This window comes from Pagrus pagrus, assembly GCF_965226575.1.
Source record: "Pagrus pagrus genome assembly, chromosome: 4".
Lineage (NCBI taxonomy): Eukaryota > Metazoa > Chordata > Actinopteri > Spariformes > Sparidae > Pagrus > Pagrus pagrus.
Genome location: NC_140188.1, coordinates 15,892,908 through 15,916,089, shown reverse-complemented (window position 1 = coordinate 15,916,089; position 23,182 = coordinate 15,892,908). Strand labels below are relative to the sequence as shown.

The 23,182-nt window shown below is 43.2% G+C and overlaps 1 protein-coding gene across 1 annotated transcript; it reads right to left on the bottom strand.

Annotated features, from left to right (window-relative positions):
* Positions 1-560: 560 nt before the first annotated feature.
* oafa (OAF homolog a) lies at positions 561-18,561 on the bottom strand. The gene is made up of 4 exons (XM_084351940.1): positions 17,861-18,561; positions 4,649-4,783; positions 4,379-4,559; positions 561-2,451 (listed from the first exon to the last, which is right to left on the bottom strand). The coding sequence occupies exons 1-4, from the start codon at positions 18,092-18,094 to the stop codon at positions 2,177-2,179; spliced, it is 825 nt and encodes a 274-aa protein (XP_084208066.1). The 5' UTR covers positions 18,095-18,561; the 3' UTR covers positions 561-2,176.
* Between the last annotated feature and the right edge of the window lie 4,621 nt (positions 18,562-23,182).

Here is a 23,182-nt window from a genome sequence, read left to right as displayed (position 1 = left end):
TGTACCTGTGGCTGACCTCCCAAAAGTGGGTCAGTCCATAGATATTATTCACATGAAAACAATCAAGCATCGAGGTACCATTTTAATTGATTAGGTTTAGTGACTGGGGGAGCCAAGAGGTTTAAGATGCTGATTATGTAGTCGCAGTGTTCCCAGTTTGAGTACAGCCAGCTCTATTTGTTAAACGTTACCCCGTTCTCTCTCTTTTTCCCTTATTCGACTGTATACTTCCTAATAAATGGCATAAAAGTTCTAGATCCCCGATTAAATGCTGCCTGATATGAAATCTTTCATCTTTTTGTAAGGATTATAATGCAGAAAAAGATGCCTGGGATAATGTATAATTATTAAAATCCCAGTAATCTTATAATTTTAGTCCACTGGTATCATTTTTAGACACTAAAGTTTATGGTAAGACTGTAAAATATCCTGCTGTAATAACTCCATTTGAGGGATCATTGCAAAAAAATGTCGGTTGATATATCAGTATCAGAATTTTGGTAGGGACCTGAAAAAAATTGCCCATTAATACAAAAAACACATTAACTCTCACTTGTATCTGCAGTGCAAAGAAAGACTTTATTGAAACAATTCATGAAAAACACAACTCTTAAATGGTACATCACCTAATTGCTTCATTTTATCCTTATGGCAACTTTTTACAACATATCCAGAACTCTTTCATTAAAAAAAATATGTTCACAAACTTAATCTACACAATTACATAGCAAAGATATCAGTGGAAATGTTAAGGCACTTGATCACCAGAAAAGGCCACAAATAGAAATGTTTCACTCATTTGGTTCTTTAGTCAGCCGGACGTACCGGCACACGAAATGAACGCTTGATATGGCAGTAAAGTGTGAAATGAAGATGGAGGTAAGACAAACCAAAATTATACTTCAACCAGGCGGACGAAAAGAAGTTTGGTCCCACAAGTTCAAGAAGTGCTCCTTGAATTACGCATGAAAAACGAGCAGGGATATAAGATGCATAAATTATAAAACATTTAACTGTTGACATGAACACACACATAACCAGAACTCTGCCACTGGGATGCAACAGAAGATGCAAGAAACTGAAACACTGCTTAACCAGAAGAGGGCAGTAAAGATTATTTAAAAGGCCGTGCTGCAGTTTTAGTGACTTCTACCATGGAAAAACACTAAACTGAAGAGCCTGTTTCTAGAAACTGAAACATAACACCCTTCTTTTGACAGCATTTCCTTTGACTTTGGTTTATTTGACACTTTCAAACAGGATGAGAATGTGATTGGTGGGCCTGAGGAGCCCCCCATGGGTATTAATGTGGGAAGCAGAAGTAAAACTCTCCTGTTAAGGAAGATAATACACCTGTTGATCCACACTCTCTGTATTAGCATGAAAACCTGGCAACAAAACCCACGTTCTGAGATGTGTTTGACTACTTCTTGTTACTGAGGACCTGTGGTATAAACGTGTGACTTTAAGAGCTTGTTTAATGCAAAAAAAAAAAAGGAAAGAAGACTGATGAGGTTATTTATGACATAAAAGATACAAAAATAGTCCTCCATAATTTCACTTAGCAACCAAAATAAATAAAGCCAGCATTAGAGGAGCATCTTCTGTGTCGGCCAGCTTACATCGTCATAGACAGGCGTCTGGCTGGTTTTTCACAGAGATATAAATCCACCATCCAAATTTTCCTTCACCAGAATGGAAGATTGTATTTGTATGACTCCTTTGATCAGAGATGTTCCTCTGCTGGTGCTTAATTGACCAGAAACGCACTGTCCAAGCTTCGTGCATACCGTAGACTGTATGAGAGGTTATTGTTGTTGGCGTATGTCATCTGCTCCAATAATTTCTCCATAAAAAGAAAGGCACAAAAGTGACAGCTTCTTGGCAAAGCCAAATTATAGCTGATATGTCATTTTCCCAGAAAAGGCTTAAAGTTAGTAGGTTCTCTTAGAACGACTCCTTCTTTTTGGGTTTTGGTCTCGTTTAGGAACCTGAATTCATTTCAGCTTGAACATCTGGATCTCCCCACCTGAGACAGCTTCACTCACCATCACATAAACTGAGGTCCAGTGTTTTTTTCTGTGTTTACTTTGAATAGCTTGGGTGGAGAAGCATTGGCTTGGCTGGGAGAGAAAAAAAATGTATTTCTCTTTTCTTAACCATGCAGAACAAAATGCTAGGTCTCCTCGTCCCATAGACACAGCTGTTTTTGAGGAACGTAGTAGGTGAAATGGTAACCCTTGCTGCAGCTCTTTATGCCACACTTGTAGTTAGAGCCCTTGCCCGCGCTGTCCCGGCTGCGGCAGTACTTCAGCAGACACGGGTACCACTCCAGACGCAGGCTGTACGTGCAGAGACAGGGCTGCCACATGTCTTTAGTGGAGTGACAGGCCTGAAAGCTGGGCGCCTCCACTGTCTGGGGCAGGGCCTCGAATATGGAGCCATCCACTCCTATAACACAGACAGGAGAGGAGCATTGTCATCTGAGCTTGTGGTATTAAAAACAAAAGCACGCTGTCATGGACTTATGTGAATCCTTCTCTTTCTCATTTCACTCAATTAAATACTGCAGAGGGTGAACAAAGTGGTTCAGAAGAGGGGAGATGGTGCAGTAAAGGGGAAGCTTTGTTATGCAAAGGAGATGCTACTGTGATTCCCTCTGCTGATAATGGTGCAGAGTGCCTGGTGAACCATGACCATCAACATTGTTTCCTCTGTAACAGTGCTGTCAGTGCACAATAGTGCTGTCATATGGATTCTCCTCAGCCTGGGTAATGTGGACTTCATTACTGTGAAGATACTGGATCCCCCTGTGAACACGCCTTGATGGTAATAATAATAATATTGTCAGATATTGTTAATCATGTCATGACTGTTTAGAGAGGTAAACAATTTACCAACGAACCGGCGTGCTTGGTGCACTTAACAGGAATGTAAAGAGACAACGAGGAGGGTAAACAGAAGATAGCATGAACAGTAATAGAGTTTTATCGGCAAAAGGCAAGAGATAACAGCTGGAGGTGGAGTAATATCAACAGAAGGAAGTGGAAGATTGTGTTTAGGTGATAGAACCAGGGAGTGTTGGGGAGATAAAGAGTGTCAGGACAGAGACACATTGTAGAGGCAATCAGGAGGGATGGGAGGGAGGGAGGGAGGGGGAGAGATGGGAGACGGACATTTTGCTCAAACCAACAGAACTTGTGTAAGTTTCAGTAGCCGCGTTTCCACCCAAAGCACTCAGAACTCTTGGTCTCAGGAACTACTTTTTCGAGAAACTGAAAGGGTACCTCAGGTGACAGCTGTTTTTTCAAGTCCTGGACTCGATCCATCACAGTCTTCCTTTGTTACTCTTTGTTTATGTATCCAAGCACAATGAACAGAAGACAAACTGGTTTGCAGCTGCAGGTTTTTATAAATGGTGGCTGAAGTGAAATGCTGCAAGTACTCGATCGGTCAGAAATGTTACCACCATGAAGGTTCCTGCACTTTTGGATAGTTCTGCATCCCAGGAACTTCATTTTGACACTGGGCCGGGTTGCCATGTCAATCATTGCTAATCATAAGCAACTTTGGGCTTCTTTCTCTATAAAGTCACTTACAAATATTGGTAGTCACTCGTTGCACTTCTTGGGGCTTGTTTCTCAAGTTTAGTTGCTACTTTGGGTTTGGAAATGCCCGGATTTTATGTTCCGTCTACAACCCAGGTTCGGTTCCCTCCACTGCTCCCCTTCCCCCATAAACAACACAAACACGGGTGCCATTAAATCAAGTGTGATTTATGAAGATTTATTTTTTTAGCTACATGGCTAAAAATGGCGAAGTATGGGAAAAAATATAGCAAAGAGTGGAAGGAAGAGACTGTATTGGACAGAAAGTGGGGGAGAATTCCCAGCCACTCTGCAGATACTGTGAAACATGTCCACATCATGCAGATGTTCCTCAACATGCCAGTTTGTAGTGATAAAAGTAATACATTACTATTACCTCAACAGTGTTCACTGATATACTCGGTCAGCTCATTATATGCAACTTCTTTACTTTCGTTTCACTTATTTATTCATTCATTCCTCATTTTTTTGTTGACCAGATGGTTTTGTTCAGGTTCCTTCAAGATAAAAAATACTCTTTTAAATGCTAAATAAATATGTAATGTTACAGTATAAATTGATCAACAAGCCTGTTTTGGGCTTTTTTTTTTTTCAAAGCCAGGTGGCTTCTTTTGGGCTTGTTCCCATAGACCTGTTTGCTTGTTTCTTTCACAAGATCTGGCAACACTGACCCCGGTCCCTGCAGTGGACATGGACTGACTTCCTCCAAAAGGAAAGTGACTGTGGTGGAAACGTGGCCAAAGACAAACAAAGACATGATGACCACTGACCTTTGTCCAGCCAGTGTTTGACATCGGCCTCCCTGGTGTAGATGGCCTCCCGGGCCTCGCTGCACATGTTGTGGATGTGGGAGCTGAGTTGCCAGGCCCGACTCAGATTGACCGCCGCGCTCATCGTCAGCTGCTCCAGTCCTCTCCGCTCCTCTGCCAAGCGAATGGCCTGAGGATTTTTCTGAGCAGACGACACAAAATGATCAGCGTTGACAGCCCCTGCTTCTTATAATACAACCCACAGATGCTGCTTTATCTGCTGTGTCATACCTGTCTGAGGCGGGCCATGGACTCGCTTGGGATGATCTCATTGCGGCCGAGGCGGGAGATGAAGCACAGAGCCTGGTACTGGTTCTGCCCTCTTTCCAGCTCGCCCAGGATCAGCGCTCGGAATATCTTCACATCCTGCGAGACATCAGGGATGAGAGATGACAGGCTGAACGGATAAACAGACGACTCGCAGATGTCATTGAAGTGGTGGGTGAAGGCGAGGCTATAATAACTTACTGTTTATAAGCGTAGGCTCACACAGATTAGAACAAATACTCTTTCCATTTCAGTGCTTGATGTAGTACTTTTCCAGACACTTAAAGTAATTCAATATGTGGAGTTCAAAGATGTTCAAACAACTGTCTGCTCCGTACACCCATAGAGCCTCATCTGACACTTTGTTGATACATTTCGTTGTCTGTAGGCCTGTGTAATGTTGCCTCAGTCATGCTCTGGTTCTTTGTTCTGTCAAATTAAGACTCGGGCGCTGTTTCCTGACAAACTTATCAGAGTTCCTCACATGCCGTAAAAGTCAGAACATTTTACCGCGCTGTTTAATGTGCAACCGAAGAAGTAGGAAAATGGTGATAGTGAAGAGTTCCCCCCCTAAAAAACGTGTTGCTGTTGGCAAGTGCGTGAGAGATCTGGCGCCAGAGACAAGGCCATAAAGAGTTCTGTGAGAGGGCATGCAAAGCATGATGGGAAGCTCCAGCAGTGGGAAGAGCCGAGCAGCAGACCTGTCCTCCTATTCATAAGACGCCCCCCCCCCCCCGTCCACTACTTGGCTTCTGCTTCAAGACAGACAGTCCCAAACACCCCTCCTCCGCTTTTCACACACCCGTCTGAAGCCAGCAGGCTGCAGAGGAGTAGCAGTTTCAGGGCTGGAAGGATCTCTGGGACAGATAAACAGCCCAGAGATAACCCCACTGAGTTCTCCTTAAGCTCTGTGGTCCCACTTCCTGTATGCTAAAGTGTACACACTGGCAAGAAAGCAACACAGGCTGCCTTAGAAGTGTTTACGCTCTGTTGTTCTTTATAGACTACTTTGCATGATCATCACCCGTTCCTCATTTACGAACCACTTTTGTCTGCGAGAGGAGATTCTGGCAGGCGTTCAATACAAGCACGGGTATTGCACAAGACAATAATGTGATACTGTTTGACCTTTGGAAAGCAAATTACTGACCAAATATTGATCCATGGCTTTTATGTGATATTAACCTTGGATTTTTCCCTCTCGAGTCCGTGTGAGCTGCTCAGCGTTGGACGAGAACATGGACTCAGAGGACTGCAGGAAAACAGAAAGTTAAATACTCAGACGTTCCCATACTGCATTAATAAGCCAGCACCCTCGTTTTTTTTGTTTCTTTTTGCAAAAAGAACAAAGTCTGAATGATTAAAGAGAATGTCAGGACTAGAAAGATGTGAATATATCACAGGGAGCACAGTGAGATGCAAGGACGAGGGAGCACAATGCCGACAGAGTGCCATTTCCCCTCAAGTGCAGGGAGACGCAGAGGCCACGACTTCAAGACCTCCCATATTGCAGACACATGGCGCTACGCTGGGACACTGTGTTTGTACGTACGTGTGTGTGTGAGTGTGTGTGTGTGTGTGTGTGCAGGCGGAGAAAGAGAGAGAGAGAGAGAGAGAGAGAAGGAAGGGGGAAGGCATTCGTGTCAGCCACATAGAGTTGCCCCAGGGCTCTCTGGGTAATTACAGAGAAGCAGGGCAGCTCCACCAACTCTGCTTCTTTGGAACTTACTCAATGGTAAAGTGTCGACGCCGAGATCTCCTCCTCCCCTTGTGTCATTATGTGTCCAGATTAATGATTGTCTACTTCTACAGCCCTGCGTTTGGACTAAGGCCAGAAAGGGCAAGGGGAGGGCAACAATGTTGAGTGTGGAAGTTTTTCTGGTGAAAATCTTAAAGGAATAGTTTGACATATAAAGGGAAATGCTCTGATTTGATTTACTGCGGAGACTAAGAGGATAAAATCAATAATACGTCATGTCTGTCTGCTAAATACGAAGCTGCAGCCAGTTAGCTCAGCTTAGCATTAAGCTTGGAAACATGGCCTAGCTCTGTCCGAGGCTAACTAAATCTAAATCTCACTAATTTGTTCAATTCATACAAAAATCAAAGTGTATAGATGGCAGTTTGTGGTATTATGGGGGGACATGTGCTTTACTCTTTCTATATTAGGTGTAGTCCCCTCCTGGAGTGCTATCAAGTCACTGCCAGACAGTATAAAACATGGATGCAGTCTCTGTCATGTCACCCAGAAGAGTCATTGTGAAGCTGTGTGGTGGCTCTGGCCGTTGCCATCCTGTCAGCTAACTCTCGGCTGATCCAAAAATGGACAAAGACACGGGGAGGTGAGGAGCTGAGGTGGGCCGAATGAAGCATTGTCGCTAACAGCTAGCATCTAGCTGTCACTCAAAGGCGCAATCATCACTGTGTCAAAATCTTTGAGATTATTACTTTAAAGTTGGATATTTTAACATGGGATCTAATGGGGACTGACTCTTTTTGCAACCAGCCCCAAGTGGCCATTCAAGGAACTGTAGTTTTTGCCACTAATTTTTCAGCCCATCAGGTTTCCTCTTTGTCGCTGTTGTCAGCCAAACAATCCAGCGTATAAACCCCTGTAAAATCACAAATTGTCTTTTTTTACAGTTTGATTTTACGAAAGGATTAACGAATGAGCTTTAAAGTTGCTCTTTTTGTTAACTTTCGACAGCCGTGCTTGCCGTTTCTGCATGTTTTCTAGACTTCATGCTAAGCTAAGTTAAGCAGCTGCTGGTGGTAGATTCATATTTAGTACACGGACAGCGAGTAGTATCGATCCTCTCGTCCATTTCTCTCATCTAACTCTCTAATAAATTTAATCACACTGGCAGCACTGAGTAGGAGACACTATAAATATTTTTGTCTCAAGCCAACAGTTAAGAGAAATTAAGCTTAATCGTTGCCTTTAAGTGGCAATAACAAACCAGTGTTGATACCTTCGCGGTTTGGGTGCAGCTGGGATAATCATCAGCGTGGCTTGTAAAAGCAAAAAGAGTAATAACAATGACATCACCTCCACATCTCCATCCAGACAGAAGCTGTTGGATTCAACTGTTTGTTTGGATAAGACTAGACTCACTTCTGCCTAGCTGAGAGCAGCAGTGGCACATGCACACACACACTGACTCGTTTGTGCCGACACACTCAAAGTGCGATAAAAGGAAACGCAGCGAAATGCCGTGTGCTGTGATTAAAGAAGGTTTTACACCTGTTGTCACGATGACAACCGAGAGAGAGATCGCTGATCAAAAAGCAGCTAGCGCTTTTAAAATCTGCCAAGGCCGAGTGGGTTGGTGGTGTTTTTTGCAAGCTGAAGATACAGGCAGAGTATGAATATGACAGAGGATCAGACGAATATGACAGAAGCAGGTGTCAGGCTCCCTTGCGATGGTGAGAGGGGGTAAATACTGCAGCAGAACCTGTTTTATCAGTGATTCAAGTGCTGCTCAAATACTACAAACAGTAATAGTGGTGATATATCTGAATAGGAAAGCACTGATTCACCTTTAGGACATCAGATTCAAGTGGGCCTGCTCGAGCTTGAAAATGAAGAGTAAGGCCACTTGAACTCGCAGCTGCTCCCTAAAAAAGAGTGAGGCTTATATCGGGAAAATGAGTCACCCTCCTAAAAGTGCATTTCCACAGAACTGCGTAAAATTAAAGGTTTGCAGACCAACAGTTAGAGAAAATCACCAGGTACGGACATTAAGAATTAAAAGGGTGACATTTCCTCGTCTTGACTGGTAATACCATAATCAAAGGACAGAGTAGCCTTGAGTTTTTCCCCACCAGAGCAGTGTAAATGTCAGCATGGCTATAAATAATCCACACAAGCACAGATTCCTCAGCAATGCACCCTGACACCCAGGACCTGGTCCATTTGCAGACAAACTACCGCTGGCCAAGAGCCAAACACAAGTCTGTATTCATGCAACATGACTAGTGGGTCATACCAAGACCTGTTAAACAGGAGAGAGGAGGGGGGGGCTGTTTCATTGGTGGTTACCTTTGGTGGGCCAGGTTATTTAAGAGGTGAACAAAAGCCTATTCAGACTCTCAAAGGGTGCCATTTACAGTGAACATTCTCCGGCACTGTAGCTGCAACCCAGCTAGCCAAATACGCTCCCCTCACAGAGCATGTACCTGCTTTCCTGGCTGTGAAAATGAGAGCAGCGTGAAGCCAAATACTGAAAGAAAAAGCTTATTTTCTGAGAGCTAAGAGAGATATACATCTCACTTGTGGGTGCCATACTAACTGTGCCAGCTCACACTTGCATGCATGGCTGGACATTCAAACACACACAAATGCATGCACACACGCAGACCCACACACAAACACAAACAGTGTGCCAGTAGCTATCCCCTGCGCTGGAGGTTCTTCCTGTTTTCCAATCCCCTCTAAGACCCTGTCTGTTGATAAGGCTGATGGCTGGCTGGGGAGGACTGTCGGTCAGCCACGCTCTGATGAGTCATTTGGGATCACTGTGGGTCTGTGTGGGTATTTGAGTTGGCCGGACGTTATTTTTTCAATCAAGCTGTTGGAGCGGGATCCAAAAAGTTTCTGAAATATTAAAAAAAAACAAAAACAAGAATGGCTAGAAACGTTTCCCTTTGCCAAATCAAAAGCCGCTCAGTTTTTCTACAGTTTGATATGTAAAAGCTCATCACACAGGCTTCCAGTTGGTACCTTTGGACTGTATTTGTTGAAACGTAAGTGATAAAATGCTGTATTTACAAATGGCTCCGACTCCCCCTTCAACAACAACACGCGGGTTTACCATGTTTGGCGATGGGGTGGATATTTGCCTTGGTGCATGAGGGGGAGCCCAGTCAAAAAAAGAAAGCCCAGGTATAGGCAGGGATTAAAGATCATGTTGGGAGACAGAGGGAGAGAGGGTGAGACAGACTAGCGCAAACAAAAGGAGCGGGAGAAAAGCCGCTGCGTTAAGAAATGCTTGAGTTGAAGCTAATTACATAGGCTCCAAAGACAGGAATGTGGAGTCACATTCGGGGCTGGTCACACCTGGCTGTCCAAAGAGCCGACCAATTAGTAAACAGTGGCAGTGAATGGACGATAAAAACACTGGAGGCCATGGAGAGAGACGTGTTCCCCTTGGCTGTCCTCCTTCTCACAACAGTGGAAGCTAACTTACTTGTCCAACATGTGAACTCAGAAATCCAGCTACACAAACAGCCTTGAATTTTAAATCGTAAAAGTCAGCAAACCTGCGCAAAACATGTGCATCACCACAACGGGGAACTACCCATTCACACGGAATCTGGATACAATTATCTAGACACCAAAACTGTTTATGGAGACTTTTGCATTCAGGAAATGAGTAGGAGACAAACAGTGAGTGCTAACAGGGAAGGAAATGAGGCAGATAGATAAGGCATAAACAATAGGGGTGGCTTGAGTCCCATTCAGCCTCTAGCCGTTGTCCCACAGCTTCATATCCTGTTGCAAGGGGGACGCATACAGTCTTTTAATGGAGAGGCATTTAAACTTTATGTCACTGTTTGTTGTTTTCCTGAAAATGTGCTTTTGAAAGCCATGCAAAAATACTTTAACAACAAGAGAAACAAGAGTAAACAAACTTAATAAACAAACTCTCTTTGTTTTAATGACTGAATAAACAAACTGACCTTAAAGGACAACACAATTTCATACTGTTTTACTTTGTTTATATGTGGCGGACCCTGCCACCTTTCTAGCTTCAAACAGAGTTCCAGGCACCTTATTTGACCTCTGAGAATAGCTTGTTTATTTAGTTTAGAAAAGCTAAATAATTCTGACTTTGTATTTTTACCTCATTAATATTAAAATTATGAGTTTGGATTTTTTGTCCAAAACTACATAGAGCCCCTTTAAAAGGTGTGATATGAAGGAATTGGCCACCGGTTAAATTCATACTCAAAACAAATAGGAAGCAGCACATCACCAGAGCAAACACTTGCCATTAGCTAGTTAGCTCAGTTAGCAATGCAATTAGCCGTCCCGATTGGGAGCTCGCATACCAGGGGGTTGTTATTGTTTACACTGCTAGTAGGATTTTTTAGACCAGGACGGGCTGGAGTTAGCTGGTTAGCATGATAACTTCATATAGACATCTCTGCAATGCAGTACATTGACATCATAATTTTAAAACTGCTATTAAAAATGTTCACATATTGCCCCTTTAAATTGTCTTTAAGGTTTGGATCAGTGTGTGTGGCCTGTTTTTATTCAACTATTTGAAAAGAAAAAATGTTTTGTTTTACATAAATTCCAAGCAGCCTGATGCTAGTTTCTTCAGTCACATTATAAAAACATTTAAATTCCCTTTTCATTACTTTTTCTAGGGTTTCTATGCTTTTTTCAGAACTTTGAAAACAGCAACACTGTTTTACGACTGAAAAGTGTCACAGGAGTGGTTTATTTGACAAGAAAAAGGGGTGACGTAATGCCTCCCCAGGTGTGGACCCTCATAACTTCAGCATTGGTGCTCAGTGAAATGTCACAAAGGTTGCATACTGAAGTCAAACACTGCGACTAAATTAGTTTGAAACTAACCAGGCTGAGCCAGCCAAGAGGACAGGACACAGCCATGAATTTCACAAAGGGACATTTCAGGACGCTGTGTAGAGAACAGAACAGAAGCTTTGGCAGAGTAAACCCTTTGTTAGCTTTTCCGCTGCCAAGAAGAGCAATCTTAAAACCTCTGAGGTAGTTAGAGATGATCACAAATATGCATGGTGCACGCCACAACTTCCATCACAGCACCGTGCCTCCACTGCCTCCGATCAGTGGAAAAAAAATCTAAAAAAGGCAAATGATAGCCGTCGTTCTCTGCATGACTGTGGGAATGGGAAGCTTTTTCTTTATCAGCGGCATTACAGATGAACATCTGGTCTGCTGGTGGGAGGAGGATGAAGGATAAAGACATCAAGAGGGGCAGAGGGGCCACAAGAGGGCAAAGGGGGCCAATGTAGGGCCTTGACGGGCCACAGAGGAAGCTATTTTCCAGGGATTCTGAGTCAGCAGGGAACAAAGGGTGGCTCGGAAAAAGACTTAAGTGTATGGGTTTATCTTTGAAAAGGTCCACTGCCTGCACACATTGCAATGGAGGATGCAGGGAACAGAAACAGAAACAACATTAGAATAAAATCAACCCACATCTGAACTAAATTTAGGTGTAAAATTCCAAGTAAAGAAAAGAGATTACGAGCGGTGCAGTTCCTCTGAATCACACAGCTTGTGACATATCTGCAGAGTTTATCTCTCCAAATCAGAAAAGAGCCATAGCATGAAAAGGGGACACTGAATAGGAGTAGAGGTCCTTTAAGGTCCTGTTCGACGTAAACACAAGCCTGAATACCGGAGTAATTATTGAGATTAATGAGGAAAAACTGGCTTATTTCCAATCCGTATGGGGACAATTTATTACATTTATTAGTGTTGGTGACTCGCACATGACTCGCTGAGCTCTTTCCCAACACAGGAAACCTCATGTGCCCCCACAAAGATTCTGAAACAACAACGTTTTCCCAGAAAGGGTGACACTCACCTGTAAAAAAAACAAAGTCTTTACAAGTTTGTGCAAGTGACAAAGTGGGATGGTGTTTCAGGGTTGAGTGAGAGGCAAGGTGTGGCAGCCAAAAGAGAAGAAAAAAGCAGGTCATATAATGCGGCGACAGCACTGCACTGACTTGCCACCGATGTACAGTACAAAACAACCGGCAGTTGCTTCATTTGGCAAACACCAGCGTTTCCCACAAACAAAAAAGAAGAACAAATTAGGTTGCCAGCAAGCCTCCCACACAGGAGCCAGTTTGCCTAATAGCTAATAAAGACCTCAGTCCAAATCCATTTGAACAATTTTGATGGATGACCCAGTATGTGACGGCTGTGGGAAAACTAGAAATGTGCCAAAATGGATCACAGATACTATAAAGAAAAAGGCCAACCAACCTCCCAACCCCCAACTCTCTGTATTTGACACAGCACACGAGGGTGTGTGAATAATCTCCGATTCATTCTTACAGTGAGCTTACTGATGGGCGTTTCCATGAAGCCTGTGTGCTTTGAAGACAATCAGAATATACACTAGAGTGAACCGACCTGAGGCTGAAACGGCCCCCGGCCGAAACACAATCCGGTTTATAAGGCTGAAATGAAATGAGGATCTAATAATGACACAACTCATTCTCACCATGGTGCCATTGTTTACGAAATCCAGACCCATTTAACATGATAGTGTGAGACAGTTTGAGTGTTAAGTGGTCTCCAACATCTGGTGCTGCCTTGACCCCATCAGCACAGCATGGGGTCACTCAGGACACGTCTACACTGATGTGGGTCAAACAGAAAAATACTCTCCACAGTGGATGAGTTTGAAAATGGCTTGATGTTGTATTAACAGGGTTCCTACACCTTTTCCATAGTCCAATTCAAGCCCTTTTCAAGCATTTTCAAGGTGCATTTTCAAGCTTTTCCACAATTTACATCTGTGGTAAATAATTCATTTATATCACAGATGTACCGATACATTTTGTTTGCTTTATACTACTGACCCTGTGTAGAAATTATGTGATGGGTGTACTTAAAGCCACACAAGTCACTTGCTGTTTATGGATATTGGCTACTTGTACAGTAAAAAAATTGTTAAAGGAACAGTTCACCCAAAAATGTAAATTCGGTCGTTATCTACTCACCCCTCAAAGACGTTATTTCTACCCTTTATTTAAGCCAAAATCCTCATTGTAGCTGCTGAGCTAAAAGAGTTAGCATACATCCCGTCTGATGTAGGTGCACGAGCTAGACCGCATATTGAGGTCACGTTGACGTCTTTTCAAATCAATTTGGGATCTCTTGGCTTCCAGGAATTTGGATTATGGATTATACAGAGCTATTTCATCTTTTGTTCATTCAGCTGTTTATTTTTTTTAATGTTTTAAAACAAGTCCCCATCTACTTCAGTTGTTTAGGAGAATGCTACCACACTGTTTTGCTGTGAAGCTCCAGAAATATTTTGTGGACTATGAGACTTCACCCGACTTCCATCAGCATGGAGGCGAGTAGACTGAATTTTTCATTTTTGGATGAACTGAATCCTTTTAGTTGCATACAGGTGTACAGAACACTGCTTGGAAGTCCCATTTCTAATTAAAAGATTATGTAGTATTGTATCGGCGCATACACCAATTCCAGCATTTCAGGCTGTATCTGTATCGGAACAACCCTAATTTATGTATATACTCATAATGATTACTTTACTTCAACACATTATATCAGATGTTTCCTGATAGGCTTCAACAGAATGGTGACAAATTCCAGTTTCGTGTTTAAAAATGTGTCACCTGTCTGTAAGTTGCAAGGCTTCCTATATAACCTCGCTGACCCAATATAAAACAACTTATTATGAAACTAACGCAGCAATAATTTCAAACAGTTTCAAGCACTAATTCCAAAATCCAAGCACTTTTTGAGTCTTAAAAAAGCGTTTTCAAGGATTTCCAGCACCTGGTTGAACCTCTTTATTATGGATGGCCATAATGAGGCTTGTTTTGTTAACTTCAGTTATAAAGCTAATGATTTAAGAGGGCTATGTACCCTTAAAGACAATGTTTAAGCATGTTTTTCATTATTTCCTCTATTTTTGGTCTTTTAGACAGTTAGAACATGATCTGAAAAAACTTTCCAAATCTAAACATGCTTTTTCATTTTATTTTGCATTAGTGGGGCCAAATGTTTGGAAAGTTTTTTTAAATAAATCAAAACAGATTATAAACATTGAAGATGTTTTGTCATAGAGCCAAGGTGTATGATGCAACTATAGACCTACATGGATGTGCACCGCTGCATCCCAGATATGAACCCTTCTTCATATGTGACCTCAGCAGAGAGGCCTGTGAAGTGAAGTCACTCACATTCCTGCATTGATCGCTGGTTGGACATGAAAGCAAGACATATGGAGTACAAACTGATTAGCTTTCTGACAAAGTTTCTACATCTGGAAAGACCCAAAACAGCCTCTCAAATATGTAAGACATTTCCGTCGGATTAATCTCCCAGACATGGTTTATGTCCAGCTCAAGCTCTTAGACCATAAATTATTGTACTGTTTGCTGAAAGATAAAAGCCATATCTGCCACTAACACATGACTGAGGAGGGAACTGTCTATTCGAGGCGGAGACAGCCCGTCAGACATGTTTGATGTCGTTTAATTGAACGTTGACACTGAGCATGTCATCAGGATACAACTGCAGACACACTGCTGCAATTTTACAACGTTTAGAGCAGATTCAGCTGTAAATACTTCACAGTGATACCAGATCGGAATGAAACGGATGAGATCATGAACATAAAACCCCTCTACTTCACTGTGAAAGGTTTTGAATGAGTTCAGCAACCTACAAACGCAAGATAAACAGGTCGAGTCCCTCCCATGCTGCCTGTCTTTCATGAAAAATAATAACGTCGCAGTTCATCTGTGGCTTGAACTTAATAGACGATGTTATCTACATGTTGAGGTTTACTCGACACGACGCAGAGGTGTCATGAGCGAGCTAACCCGCATCATCTTTTCCATATGTCTGCTGAGCAAACCTCCTGAAATCACAGTTCGGCTGATTCTCACAGTGATTCATTGCTTGGATAAGGTTGACTAAACTTCCTTCCCGCATCCAGCAGAGCACTCGGCCGCCACTGTCTAATGGCTATAACATTTACCCATCTCATCCTTGCCACGTATTCACAAAGCAGAAAAGAGCTGCTGTCTGATGATTATTTATAGAGTCATGACAAAGATCTGATGCTTTTTTTGTTTTTAAACAATCCTGGATGAATCAAACATAATCACTTGGACAGAAAAGGCTAAATGCTCGATCGACTCGTTAAATCTTCTTTAATCCGAATATTAAATATCCACCTCTGGCTGTGTTGTTCATTATAAATCTCCAGTGTTTAACAGCCCTGTTAAAACACTCTTCTTCCCACATGCGTTCATCTGGACTGTATATTCATGGCAGCTGCAAGTGACAGCTCATCCAACTTTCCATAAATCTTGGAGATACTGCACAAGAGCTGAATGAAAACCACATGCAGGAGCAGCGAGGAGAGGGCAGGCATGAAGGAGCCGGCGAGAGACAGAGAGGGGGACAGACGGAGAAAGAGAGGAAGGAGGGGCGAGGAGGCCAACCTACAACTGTAGCAGATAAATCAGGCAGCGGAAAAGTAAAGTGATCTGAGAGGTTCTGTTGGCTTTATTCAAATAAGCAAAACCATATGTGCGTGTGTGGACCGGGCGCGAGGGAAGGGACGCGGCGACACGGGGCGCCTGCACAACCAAGCAAAGGCTCGGCGCTCACAGATCAGTGTACGTCTCTTTATATTGGTTTGTCACCGATGATTGGGGGTGACGGCCTCTTCTCTTTCAACTCTAAATTAGCTGTTTTGGTTAGTGAACCAGACATGCAGATCAAAAAGATCAGACATGCCCACTTAATCCTGGTAAATCTCCCCCTTCACATCTCGCCAGCCTGTCAGCTTCTGTGTGACAGCAACCATCACAGACACATGCCTTTGCTCTGTGCGCCTCTGTGAGTCCACCACACTCCTCCTCCGACCCCTCTTACACGCAGCAGTTGTAGTTTTCCTTCCAGGACTGACATTTATGTGTCTCCGAGTAGAAACAGCATCATCTTTCCAAAAAACCGTGAACGTAGCGCCGGTCAGGAAGGGACACTTGATCTGCTTGGCTCCTTTTAGAGGAATGCTAAATATGGCTGCTGATGATCAGCTCTGGGCAGCGGGGGGCTTTAAGGCCATCGGGGTGTGTGGACATCCACATCTAAGGAGCAGCAGCTGTCTTGACCTCTGTGAAACTCCCGCTGAGATGGAAAAAGATGAATGAAAAAAGTTCTACTCAAGTTTATGTGTGAGTTAGAGCGTCTGCTCCAGGGAGGTTTAGGCTTTTGGGATGTTTCCTTTAAAGTTCAGATTTTGGGAGCCTGCATCCTCGCCTTCAGGCAACGAGAGGCCACTGTGGCTACTGGACCTCAGACTTAATGGAATACAGATTTGGGGCAAATCTCATGAGATAATCAAAAGAGAAAACACAGGGGAGAAAAGGTATTAGGTAAAGGAAAACAAGTGGACATTTACTCCTCTTGACTTCAACCCTAGGAACAGGACTACGGGTGGTAGGGACATGAGGGCTCAGATGGAAACAAATCCGTTTATAAATAGTCCTTAAACATACATGTTTTAAGCGATGTAATGACGGGATCGTAGGAGGTCAAAGTAGATAATTACGGCAGGAAAACAATAGCATAATAATGGCACATCAAAACTCATCTAATCTAATTTGATAGTCAACATTTTCTTGATGCAAGCTGCTTTTTAAAAAGGGGCACTGTGCAGTTCTGGAGAAGGAATTCAACCTCAGAATTTTAATATGAGGTAATAACATGAAACTTAGAAATATTTATTTTTTCCATAACTGAATAAACAAGCTGTTCTCAGAGGAAAATAAGGTCCCCAGAGCACAGTTTGAAGCTAGAAAGGTGGCAGGGTCCGCCACACATAAACAAAGCAAAACAGTATGAAAGTGTGTTGTCCTTTAAGGTCAGCTTGTTTATTCAATCATGAAAACAAACAGAGTTTGTTTAGGCATAACAAACAGTCGATGAAGATATTTCTCTTCTGATTCCCCAAAAACGACATAGTGCACCTTTAAAAGTGATGGGGACTTGCCTCCAGCCTCCCCAGTGTGAATGACTCCTATGGACAGGACTTGGATTTGGTAGAGGGGGTGTTTCTGGTCATGTGAAACATAAACACACCCTTGTTTGGTTCTTGGGGCCCCAATTAGGTAAGGTTAAATGATTAAATCAGTGGCTCCCAAAGTGAAGTCTGACAGGTCTCCAGCAGGTTGAAAAGCTAAACAGGGAAGATTGAAAACCAAAGAATGGCTCATAACAAATTATTTCATACTTAATCTTAATCAAGGGGCACTGGGGGCCAAAAAGTGGGACAAATCCTGGTAAAACGTAAAGTTTAACAGCATCTTACAACTCTCATGTGGTCTGGGGGGTCTGAGTGGAGAGACGCGTCCCCTCCAGAGGCAAACAGGACCACCACCACCACCACCTCTCACCTGCTTGAAGTCCGCCACAAAAGTGATGAGTGTCCCGTCTCCCTGCTTGAACTCCAGCGATATCGCGTCTTTCTCGCTGTCCGCCTCCAACACCTCCTCGGTCACCAGTCCGTCAGAGAGCCGGACCCGGACCCGCAGCTCCGAGCCCAGTCCCACGGCGACCACCAGCACCAGTGCGGCGCAGAGCCGGGTCAGAGTCCGAGCTGAAGCCGCAGAGACGCGACTCGCAAACATCCCCGAAGAAGAAGACGCGAAACTGAAGCCGACGGAGGAAAAACTCGAGGCGAAATCCACCAATCTGCGCTCATAGCCCCTCACTGCTTCCTCTGGGGTTTCTGCGTAAAGTCTTCTCCCTCATATTCAAAGTCCAGCCTCGCAGTCCCATATGGTCTCCTGTGTGCCAGCAGCAGCACTTTCCACCAGAATCACAAACACGGTCATGGAAATCAGACGACAATCCCCCCGCACTGAAATCTCTGTTGTTCACTAACTTCTCCCACTTCTTCTTCTAGTTCACTTCCATTGAGGGTCCGGCGCTGCTGATCATGAAGATCATGCGCATTTCAGTCCGATGATCGCACGTTGCTTCTCATTCTGCTTTGTGTTGATATTCCCGTCTTCTTCTCTCTCTCTCTCTCTCTCTCTCTCTCTCTCTCTCTCTCTCTACACTTCATACAGTCCCGTCACTTCCTATCCGTCGGTATCCCACCGCTGCTCCAAACTTTCTGTTGTGTGTGTGTGTGTGTGTGTGTGCAGTGATGGTAGTAAACTCTTAAAGCCACACCACCCTCTGAACACTCTGCCCATCCCCCTGCAGGCCCTCATGTGATCCTCCTGCACTCCAGCAAGCAGGCTGAACTAATAATACCCCCCCAAGTATTATAACAAAGGTGTTGTTGGGATTTGTAAATCACTGCTTTGTGGATGTTTGCTCTGGTTCATGTGGGGATAAATAAATAAATAAGTAAATAAATAAATAATAATAAACTAAAGACACCTTTGGAAAACACTTAGCCTCTCACTCATCTCAAAGTAGGTGTTTTCTTAAAGGGACGGCTCACCCCAAAATCAAAAGTACATATTTTTCCTCTAACATGTACCCACCGAGCAAAAACATATCCAAAAGACGATTCAAAGTTTTTTTACGTCTTTGATGGACGTCTATTTAAAGTGACTAAAAGTGACGAAAGCGCAGGATGGGTCATGATGAGGTCGTGTATTTATATGTGATTTTATATGCGATCAGACCCGAGCACAGGACCCAATAATAACCATACAAAAATAGCTTTAGTCTTTTCGCTGATGGGCTGGTTTACTCTTTCAGGTCATTTATAATCATCAGAGGAGTTACGAGACTGTTTCATTAACACTTAAAAGTTCCTCGTAGTCACTTTAAGTTAAGTTTTTTCTTTTCAGCTTCAGTCACAGACATCTAAAGAACTTCAAGTGGTTCAAAGTTCAAGTTTAGATTTGAACCCTGAGCCTAAACCTTGGTAGCCTGCACAAGGTAGGTACTTTACCAGCATCCAACCTTAGAATATTAGACTACCTGATGCAGGTCAGATGATCAAAACATGATGTTTCATAAAGAGGATGAATCGCTCTCCTGGTGAAGCTCATGCCTCAGGCAGGATTCTAAGTCTAAGACCAGAGGTTCAAGTCCTCCCTGTACTTTTTGCTGCATGAAGTAAAATTGAGCCATCACATAAACTTACATTTTGAACCACGAGAAGTTCTTTAGACGTCTGTTACTGAAGTCGAAAAGGTGTCTAAAATGACATTGTAAAAACTTTAAATTTGATACTTCGACATCAAAAGTGAACGTTTAAAAGACGTCTAAAAGTCTTTCATTCTGGCTCTCCACTGGACGTCTTTTCAACATTGGAAAAGACCTTGAATTGACATGTTTTGGATACGTTTTTGCTTATCCAGATTGTTTTGGTGTCAGGTTTTGGAGATATCGGCCCTTAGACACTGGATTAAAAACCCTCTAACACTCCAGCGTCACTGGTGATTATCGGCTCCAGCTCCGATCAGCGATGATGGAAACACAACACTTGGGTGGACTCGATAATATTCATCCCTTGTCGGGCGAAGTTGCTGACATGCTGATACTTCTCCGTTCAAGCAGCACTCAAACATTGTCCAGTCAGCACTGAGTTTGAAAGACGGACTGAAGATGTTATTAATAAAGACTCTTTCAACAAGCTTTAACATCCTCTGAATGTAGTCTGCTGAGGTATATAGTCTGCTGCTTTCTACTGTTCCCTGTTTTTCTGCCCTTGTTTAACAGGTTTAGTTTAATAAACACCACATATACGCACTATATTTGGTCTTAAAACTGTCGTAAAGATGTCTCCTCCTGAATGTAATGGGACAGATGACACTCGTCTTGTGGTGCTCAAAAAAGCATCAAAAATTTTTTCTTGAAAAACGTCACAGCAGTGTCTTTTCCCATAAATCATGAACCAGCTACTCATGATAATCCCCGGACCTTGTTATCAGCAGTATTACGTAGGAACTACTTTCCTCTGAAACACCGCAAAGAAGGAAGTGTGCATCTACTCGTGTCCATGAGAAGACGCACACTTCCTTCTCCACAGAAAGAGAATACTTCCTATATGAAACTGCTCATAACAAGATCTGTGGATTATATTGAGTAACTGGGTCATGATTTATGGAAAGAGACAGACGAGCTGGGTGCCATCTAATTCCATCATTTTTCAGGAGAAGGCATCTCTACAGACAATATCTCCTAAACTTGGTTTGATTTGGGGTGAAATGTCCCTTTAAGCTTTCAAATCTTTCAAAATCATGATAAATATGAGAACTGCAATGCGTTTATGTCATAAATGTGTTATGATAGATACATTCTTCTAAAGCATCCCTTTGGCTTATCAGACATTATTGTCTCTTCTTTGCGTCACAGATGTGTGAAACCAAGACTGTTACTGTGAAAATCCGTCTAACGCCTACAGTCGAGAGAGGAAAACAAAGATGCAGGATGTTATATTAATGTTATGCAAGTGAATTATAACTTTTAAGAACAAAGGTTGTAAATAAGTGAAGGTGCAATCTTCTTCCATGAGCTCATATTTGTTGTTTATCTACCTCATCTCTCCGACACCCTTTTCTTTATTTATGAATTCACTTGCCTTCTGAAATAAATCTATCAGGTAATGACTACCTTTGATGACACATATGGTTGATTAACAGGTTCCAGCTGAAGGTACACCTACAGTGACTCCTTTATTCTCCTGACGAACGTTGCTTCATTTTATGATGTCCTGAAGGGGAAGCTTGACAGACCTGAAGTGAGAGCTGCCAAACAGAGAGAAGAGGAAGATCTCAGAGCCGCAGTAAAGGGGAGATTACCGCTGTGTGTGTTGCAAAAAGGGAGGGTGACATCCCTGCAATAAACCACCTGAGCAGTTGTGTTATCTCTACGGGCTGACGCGCTGCATTCTGGGTGGGCCGGTGACCCCAAATGCGGCAAGGCTTGAGTGCTGCTGAGACCAAGAAGCGGTCGCTCCAGTGAAGGGGAAAACAAACAGAGAGGCTATAAAGCAGAGCAAACACTGTTAGCTTGGCCCTGCAAACCAAACTGGGCCCCGGACCCTGATAGACTGGAGGTCAGGCAAACACACCCCATTGTGATGTGAGTTTAGTCCTCAAGTATTCTCAGGCTACATCTTAGTTGGAGTATTGAAATAGCTGAAGCTTGGGTGACGTCTTTCAGAATACATTTAAATCCAGATCGCAAATCGTCGTTATTGATCCGCTCTGAACTTCCGAGCTGCATCCGCACGAACACAGCGGTCCAAAGTGCAGTAGCTCCGTGAGGCTGTTTGCCTGCAGTGACTCAGGCAAATAGCAAAGACAGACACAAGCTACAGTGTGCAGAGGGTGTTTATGATTAACTAGCAATTGTGCTGCCCTGCAGCAATCAGGAGCACAATGAGCAGTGTATGGTTAACCACGTCAGGGCCTTACCTCACCAGGCTTTTATAAAACACAGGGCCTGAGAGGAGTAAAATCAGTTGAGTCAGTCTATTGTTAAGAAGAGGCCAAATCATACAAACACCCTGAGAATTATATTTGCATGACATCTGCTTGAAGTCAAGCGATAATAGAAATCATATTCCTTTCATTGTTTATTTGATTTCCTTGATTCCCCACGTGAAATGGAGGGAAGCTGTTTGCATTCCTGAAGGCAAAACCTGTGAAATAGACGCCACAGCCTTGTCAGGTCAGACTCACTCTATGTGTTTGCTTTTTCACTCAAATGACAAACAGCTGCGGGAGATTCCTTATCTCGACGCAGGTAATCTTGACATCCTCCTGCAGTTGTGAGATAACGCAACCAGTTGTGATTCATTGACATCCTAAAAGAGCAATCACATAAAGTTGTAGATAAAGAGTCTTTAGTGCGTGTTTCACATTTGACTGATATCCATTTATGTCTTCTTAAAGACCCCAGATGAATCACACTAAACTCAGTGAACCTTCCAGAACTAGAAAGCAGCACATTCACTGAAAATAGCAATGTTGGATTTTAGTTCATTTGTCAAACAGTCCTCGGCTGCTGCAAACACTCACACACGCACTCCCACTTTTACCGTTAGAAATGCAAAGTATTTCCACCCTTTGATGAGGGGCAACTGTGCTTATTTGAGAGGTATTCGGCTCTGACTACAGCCTGGATGCTAATGCTGCATTCCAGTCGTGTGTGTGTTTATGTGTGTGCACGTGCATGGACTTGCACAAGGTTAGCTTAAAACAGTTGCGTTTGACAGGGGATTTGTGCCACCCAGATGGAAGCTTTCCACCAAAACAGCAATTCTTGCCAGTGAACTGAACCGAAAGCGTGACTCTTCTGCATCTCATCGTGTTTGCCATACTTTAAAAGAATGCAATAAGGTGGATTAAGAGCATATTCCCCAAGTGGAAGAAGTTGTTTTCATAGTCGGGAATGAAAACTCCAGATACAGAAAGACAATATTTGCACTACGGGTTGATCGCCATCCCATGCAGCCAAGCTGTAATACCCTTAATACTCCCTGAAAAGGCGTAATATTTTCATCAGTAATGGTTTGCTTGAACAGAGTATTCAGAGGAAATCAGAAAGCCTCCAAAACCAGCAAGCAGATGATGTTTCACCTCTGCAGGGCTGCAGAACGAGGACAGCAGTGGGGGAGAGCCAAGCTCTGTGGTTGATCTAGTTGATCCCTCCTCCAGACAGATGCCAGAAGTGTTGTTGTGTGTGTATGTGTGTGTGTGTGTGCGTGTGCACTGTTTGAGAATGTGTACAGTATTTATATA

What these genes read in the sequence shown, in the direction of transcription:
- oafa (XM_084351940.1), bottom strand. Translation starts at nt 18,094, where the DNA reads ATGTTTGCGAGTCGCGTCTCTGCGGCTTCAGCTCGGACTCTGACCCGG. An exon ending in TTGTGGCGGACTTCAAGCAG is followed by an intron (nt 4,784 to 17,860) that starts GTGAGAGGTGGT and finishes GATGTCTCGCAG; the next exon opens with GATGTGAAGATATTCCGAGC. An exon ending in CAAACACTGGCTGGACAAAG is followed by an intron (nt 2,452 to 4,378) that starts GTCAGTGGTCAT and finishes TCTGTGTTATAG; the next exon opens with GAGTGGATGGCTCCATATTC.